This window comes from Triticum dicoccoides, chromosome 5B (genome assembly GCF_002162155.2).
Source record: "Triticum dicoccoides isolate Atlit2015 ecotype Zavitan chromosome 5B, WEW_v2.0, whole genome shotgun sequence".
Classification (NCBI taxonomy): Eukaryota; Viridiplantae; Streptophyta; class Magnoliopsida; order Poales; family Poaceae; genus Triticum; species Triticum dicoccoides.
The window spans coordinates 334,528,352-334,535,612 of NC_041389.1; the positions used below are offsets into that span (position 1 = coordinate 334,528,352).

Below are 7,261 nucleotides of genomic sequence, written 5' to 3' on the forward strand. Positions count from 1 at the left end.
TAATTTGAGCTGAGACTAGTGGCATTTTCAGAAATAGCACTGCAGTTATGACATGGTAACAATTTGAGCTGGGACTAGTGGCAGTGTCTATAAATTCCCTTTTTCTCGATTGAACAAGAGATGACATACAAATTCAGCCTTTGAAAAATGCACTGACGTGCTCTACTACAATTGAATGCGCACGATCTCATATAGCTGACGTGCAGACATGAGGTCATCGAAAGGGCGATGTTGAGAAGAGTTATATGTCCACCTACCTAGTATCATCTCTGGCTGGGGAGAAAACAGCAGCAGGTTCGCAGTCACCGGTACGCCAAAATATGGTACCAGACCATCCAGGATTTTGGCCTTGATAACCTTTTTCCCATCTCCGTCAACTTTTCTGTCTTGGTCATCTTCGTTGTCACCTTCGAATTCAACTTCATGTGACAGCAACACGCCATCAAAGCGATCTTCATACCTGAGCAGCAATGCCCATTATCCAAGTTGTTCACATGATGTTCCCCCCTCAAATTTACACCTCTCTACTCAAACCGGCACCCAAAGATGCACCGTTGCAATGCTACACTGGGACACGCACGGGGCATCGCAATACCGAGAGAAGGAGCGGTGGGGAGGATGACGTACGAGAATAGGAGGGTGCTGAGCTGGCGGGAGACGGCGCGGCGGACGTCGGCGGCGTTGGAGGGGTGCACGTACACCGTCAGCTCGGCCGTCGCCTCCCGGAGTGCCTCCATCGCAAGCGGCGGCGGCGGCGGCGGTCGGAGCTTCGGCTCGGGCCTTCGGTGGCCAAGCAGGGCGTGGGCGTCGGTGGCGCCCGTGCGTCCGGCAGCTCAGGGAGGAGGGAAGGGGCTCCGGTGGCGGCCGGAGATGGGGGCAGGTGGCGGCGCCGGTCGGGAGTGAGGAACCCTAACGGGAGATGGTTGTGTTGTTCAATCGGGGCGGGAGATGGTTTTTCTGGGGCGCTCCCGCGAAGCTGCTGCTGGAGCCGGCCCAAGAAAGGGCGGTTTGTTTGGGCTCGTGTTGGAGCAGCTGCAGGGAGCCCAAACAAAACTACCTAGTCCGTAGGGAAGCTATTGGGGAGAGCAACTAGTTAACGAGCGCTCCTTCGGAAGGCAGACAGCGATCAGCATCACTTGGCACGCTCTCGACCGTCCGTCACGTGTCGCGCTCTGGGCGCTCCCTTCGGATTTTGTTTTTTTATTTTTTCGCACGCGTTTTCGGCTTTTTGAACGTTTTTTTTTCGACGTTTCGGTTTTTCATCGGTCTTTCTTAAATTTTGGAGAAAAAAATTCAAAAAAAAAATTACGCGAAAAAACATGGTTTTTTTCGCGAGAGTCACGGTTTTGCTTCCGCGAGAGGCATGGTTTTACTTTCACCTTTTCTGCTTCCGCGAGAGGCACGGAAAAAAACCTTTTCTGCTTTTTCTCCTTCCGCGAGAGGCACGGTTTTGCTTTCGAGAGAGGCATGGTTGTGCTTTCGCAAGAGGCACGGTTGTGCCTCACGGAAACGGAAAAAATGTGTTTTCTATTTTTTTTCATTCTGAGTAGGCACGGTTGTGCTTTCACAAGAGGCACGCCCGTGACTCTCAGAAAAGGAAAAAAACGCGTTTTTTGTTTTTTCTCTTTCGCGAGAGGCACGGTTTTGTTTCCGCGAGAGGCATGGTTGTGCTTTCGCCAGAGGCATGGCCGTGCCTCCTCGGAAACGAAAAAAAAAATGCTTTCTCTTTTTTTTCCACGATAGGCACGTCGGAAAGGAAAAAACTCGTGCTCCCGGTTTGGTTTTTTCGTCCGATTTTTTTCGTGAAAAGAAAAGTTCATCAAAACCTATCAACATGGGATCTAGTTTGAAGATCTCGACGCGAGGAATCCAACGATGAAAACGGTTCGAGATTTGGACGCACGGTTTAAGAGATAAAACATTTTGAATAAACGAATCTACGAAAAAAGGGAAAACTCCCAGTCGCCACTTGTCGCAACCTGAAAAAGTGGGAATGATCTTTGCAACGAGTGCTCCTTAACTAGTTTCCGATGATGTTAGCCTGAGGAACATTCACATAGTTTTCGATTGCAAGGGCGTGGTAGAATATAATGAAGAAGGAAGCAGTGCCGCTTATGGTGATCAGGGAGATTGCACGCCGGAAGGTTGGTTTTGAGTGTCTTGCAATTATGTACATGTGTAAGAACTTTAATTTGGAAGCTCATAATCTCGCTAAGCATGTCACAATGTTAGGTATAAACCGCCATGTGTGGTTGGGTCGCCCTCATGATCTAGTTCTTATCCCTATGAACATCACCATTATTTAATAAGGCTTGGCATGATTTCTCACGAAAAAAGGTTGAATCGCTCGCGGGCTAACTCGGAAAACAAAAAGCTAGATCCTCTCCCGTTAGGGCATGTACAATGGTTCTATCTTAGCAACGCCATGTAGGATAAATGATGAGGTGGAGGAGAGAGAAATCATAAGAAAAGGCTTGTCTTCTCTTATTTAAGAGAAGAAAAAAGATGATCTCTTAGCATAATATGTCTCACCACGTTTTTAGGAATAACTTGTTATTTAAGATAAAACTAAGATATGACCCATTGTAGACATGTTTTTTTGTCATCTCTAAATTACATGCAAGACTTAAGATAAGACTATCTTATTAACCATTGTACATGCCCTTAGCTCATCGCTCCCTTGCTAGCACCTTCTAGTTTAAGACAAAAACATACTTGTTTTGAAAGATTTTAAAAGTCGTGTATTAAAAAATGTAAAAACATGAATTTAAAAATTGTTTATGCATTTTTAAAAAGTTCATGAATTTTAGATATATTCATAAATTTCAAAAGAGTTCATGATTTCAGAAAAGTTCACACATTTGAAAACAAATCATGATTTTGGAAAAAGTTTATGAGTTTTCTAAAATTCCATGGTTTTTTTAAAAATATTATGAATTTTAAAAGTATTCACTTGAAAAAATATATGAAAATTTCAAGTGCATGGACTTCAAAAAAGATCGTAAATTTGTAAAATATTCACTTCAAAATGTGTAAGAATTAAAAAAACATGAATTTAAATAAAGTGAAAAAAGGAAAAGGAAAGAGAAATAAAGCGAAAATATCATGAATTTAAATAAAGCCAAAAAGGGAAAAGAAATGGAAATAAAGCGGGAAAATTATGATATAAAGTCATGAAGATTTTTCAAATTCATGAATAGATTTTTCAAATCTAAGCGTGTTTAAATTTGTGTATTTTTTTATTCAGGAACGTTTTTTAATTCTGATTTGTTTTCAAATTGATGAACAATTTTAACTAATATTTATGAACATATCATTTAAACTGCCTAAAAATAATATCATTAAACTGAGTGATGGCTTGGTAGGCATCATAGTAAGCCACACATATCACCGTCGGCGGCGTGGCGCCGATGGTTCGTCATGAGGGGACCAGGGAAGTACCGGACGCGCGATTTGTACCCATCAGATCGCTCGTGCGGCCCATTTGGCCCAGCTAGCTCTTATACGCGGTTCAGTTATCAATCGTTAGAGTGAACACCGCCGGCATAGGCATCGTTCCTTACTTGTTGTTCTTATTGGTACATGTAGTTTTGTCTCCCATCTTTTGCCCTACAATCTACTCCTTGACGGGAGTTTTTGCCCTGAGGCCTCGTTTGTTGCGGGAGGTTTGGGGAGGTTTAGAGGGCCCATAATCCACAGTAAACCCCTTCACCCCATTTGGTTCACAGGGATTAAACGGGCCCAACCCCTCCAATCCACGTCAACCCCTCCTACCCACGCGAATCAACAACCCCGCGGAGCCCCTCGCGGAACAGAGACGTCGCCGCCGCTCACAACAGTTCCTTCGACGCGAGACGGGAAAAAACGGGACTACCAAATCCTCTCAAATATTGTGGGTGGAGGGGGATTGAGGACTCGAGAGGATTTGAGGGGATTGGGTGAAAGAGAGGGATTCACCCAATCCTTTGAAATCTCCATCCCCTTTGGGAATGGAAATCCCCCTCTATCAAACGAGGCCTAAACGGGGATTTGTTGAGTATTGATATACGCAGCGTCGTTGTTGTTGGCTATAACTTTTCCCACTATGTGATTTCTCAAGAGTTTTGCGCCCTTGCCCTTGTCAAACAACCATCATTGTCTGAACCCTCAAATTAAGCAGAAGTTAGCTAGTCAAAAGATTCAGCAATGAATGAACGACATAGGCAACACATGTGTGTCATTGATCTCACCCAAAGAGGTTAATCCTATCAACACCAAACGAGAGTAGGACAACCTATCGATCGTCCTATGAATTTAGGGGCGGAGCTTCTGCCTAAGAATTGCCTGAAAAATTGGGTCGTACGACAACGTCGAGTTGTTGTGAGATATAAGACTATAAGATGGGCCGACCCGGCTGGCCAGCAGGTCACCCGGTGCTGCCTCTGTTGACCCAAATCTCATTTGAGAACGACCCACATGACCCACTAGCCTCAAATTTTTGGGACGGGTTAGCGACCCAGCGGGCCAACCCGGCCCATTCCCATCCTAGAGAGTTGTGCACAAGGTCTCTAGCAAGCTCTCTGCGATGTTTTGTCTATGATCCGAGATCTCAGGCTCATTGAGTAGGGCTCCACAGTTTCCTCGCAATGGGTCACATGATCTCAACTTCTCTGGTTATTAGTTGTATTAGTTGGACCCTGATGCTTCTTTGTTTTTTGACGCTTCTTTGTTTTTTTGAAAGATAGACAAAAGCTTGTTAGAGTTGTATTTTATGTGTATACGTGTACGTGTTGTATATTTTTGTTGTACAAGTTGATCTATCAATATAAAGAGATGCCAGCCGGTTGGGCTAACCACAACAAATAATTCATTTTGACTTGGTATACAGAGCGGGTCGATCCGACCTACGGTTTTGCCCGCACACGCACTTCCGTCGCCGTCGTCTTTTCCACTGCCGCCGCCGCCCGCGCGCCGCCGCCGCAGCACTCAGATGCGATGGCCTCCTCCGCCGCGTTGCAGCTCTCCGCTTCCACCAGCACCTTGTCCCAGCCCTCAGCACCATCCATCCCCGCCGGTGCCATCATCTCCGCCCCTACCGGCCACAACATCAGCACCATCACGGTGCGTCTAGATCGCACCAATTTTCTTCTCTAGAAGATGCAGGTCATCCCCTACATCGCCGGCCAGGGCTGGTACGGCTTCCTGGACGGCTCCTATGGAGCGCCTACGTCCACGATAACCGAAGGAGACGGTGCCAAGGCCATGACCAAGCCCAATCTGGAGTACGCCTTGTGGTTCTACATGGATCAGCGTGTTCTCAACATCCTCGTCGGCTCCATGATGGAGGAGATCCTCCGCCATGTCATCGGCTGCACCACTGCGTCCTCTGTGTGGGCGTGCCTCGAGTCCATGTTCTCGGTGTAGAACGGGGCAGGGGTGCGCCAGATGCGGCGTCAACTCTCGACGCTGAAGAAGAATGACCTCACAGTCACCGCCTACTTTCACAAGATGAAGGGTTTCGCGGACGCCATGGCCCAGGTGAGGTCGCCTCTCTCCGATGCTGAGGTGATCGAATACATCATCGTTGGTCTCGGGCCTCAGTACGAGTCCCTCCAGCACTCTCTCATGGTGTTGGCTGTCGCCAGCGCTGACAACCTCAGCCTGTCGGACTTCTATTCCATGCTCCTCTCCTGCGAATCCCTCAAGGAGCAGAACGCCTTCGCCCCCCGAGTTCTCCACCTCCGCTAATGTCATGGCGCGGCAAGGGGACGGCCGTGGAGGGGGGGCACACCTTCGTCGACACCACCAATGACGGCCGCTCTGGGAGTCGTCCTACTGGCCCGCAAGGAGGCGGCCAGTACAACGACAGCCAGCAGGCCTCCCGTGGTAACAACCGCTCCAACCAAGGGGGCGGTGGTGGTGGCAACGGCGGAGGAGGACAGGGCAACGGCGATGGCAGGCGCAACAACCGGCGCGAGCGCCCCCGCTGTCAAGTTTGTTGGTACTGGGGGCATGAGGCTCTCCAGTGCAAACAACGCTACAACCACACGTTCTAGTACGGCGAGAATCATGCTGGCAATTCTGCCTCTTACCAACCTGGCCCCAGTCAACCTTGGCTCTTTGACACCGACTTCACGGATCATCCCACCAACGACATGAGCCGGATGAACATCCAAGAGCGCTACATCGGCACGGATAAAGTGCAAGTCACCAATGGTGCAGGTTTGTCTATTACGCATGTTGGCCACTCTCGTTTACCTGGTTCATCCGCCCCAATTGAACTCAAAAATATTCTTCTTGTTCCTGAACTTAGCACTAATTTGCTCTCCGTCTATCGCCTTGTTTCTGACAATAAAATCTTCGTTGAATTTCATAAATTCTTTTTCGATGTCAAGGACAAGCTCACGAAGCAAATCCTTCTTCGCAGTAGGAGTCGTGGCGGCCTCTAACATCTTCCGTTCAACCACGTCGTAGCTTCTGGACATCATGCGTCTTCCGGCGTTAGGCTGTCTACCAAGCAGTGGCATGATACGTCTCTAACGTATCTATAATTTATGAAGCATTCATGCTATTTTATTATCTGTTTTGAATGATTACGGGCTGTATTATACACTTTTATATTATTTTTGGGACTAACCTATTAACCGGCGGCCCAGCCCATATTGTTGTTTTCTTGCCTATTTCAGTGTTTCGAAGAAAAGGAATATCAAACGGAGTACAAACGGAATGAAACCTTCGGGAGCGTGATTTTTGGAACGAACGTGATCTAGGAGACTTGGAGTTGAAGTAAAGGAAGCTTCAAGGTGGCCACGAGGGTGGGGGACTCCCCCCCTACTGGACGTGCCCCCCTGTCTCGTGGGCCCTTCGAGACTCCCCCGACTGACTTCTTTCGCCTATATATTCCCATATACCCTAAAACCATCGAAGAACAAGATAGATCGGCAGTTCCGCCGCCGCAAGCCTCTGTAGCCACCAAAAACCTCTCGGGAGCCCATTCCGGCACCCTGCCGGAGGGGGGATCCCTTACCGGTGGCCATCTTCATCATCCCGGCGCTCTCCATGACGAGGAGGGAGTAGTTCACCCTCGGGGCTGAGGGCATGTACCAGTAGCTACGTGTTTGATCCCTCTCTCTCTCTCTCTCTCTCTCTCTCGTGTTCTCTCTATGGCACGGTCTTGATGTATCGCGAGCTTTGCTATTATAGTTGGATCTTATGATGTTTCTCCCCCTCTACTCTCTTGTGATGAATTGAGTTTTCCTCTTGAAGTTATCTTATCGGATTG

The 7,261-nt window shown here is 47.9% G+C and overlaps 1 protein-coding gene across 1 annotated transcript in view; it reads right to left on the bottom strand.

The window, feature by feature from the left end:
- LOC119308758 overlaps positions 1-978 on the bottom strand; it is a 4,069-nt gene extending 3,091 nt beyond the window's left edge. Inside the window, exons 1-2 of the mRNA XM_037584900.1 lie at positions 628-978; positions 258-460 (exon numbers count right to left, since the gene is read on the bottom strand). Of these exons, the coding sequence (XP_037440797.1) occupies positions 258-460; positions 628-737 (313 nt within the window). The 5' untranslated portion in view covers positions 738-978. The remainder of the gene's footprint in view (positions 1-257; positions 461-627) is intronic.
- Between the last annotated feature and the right edge of the window lie 6,283 nt (positions 979-7,261).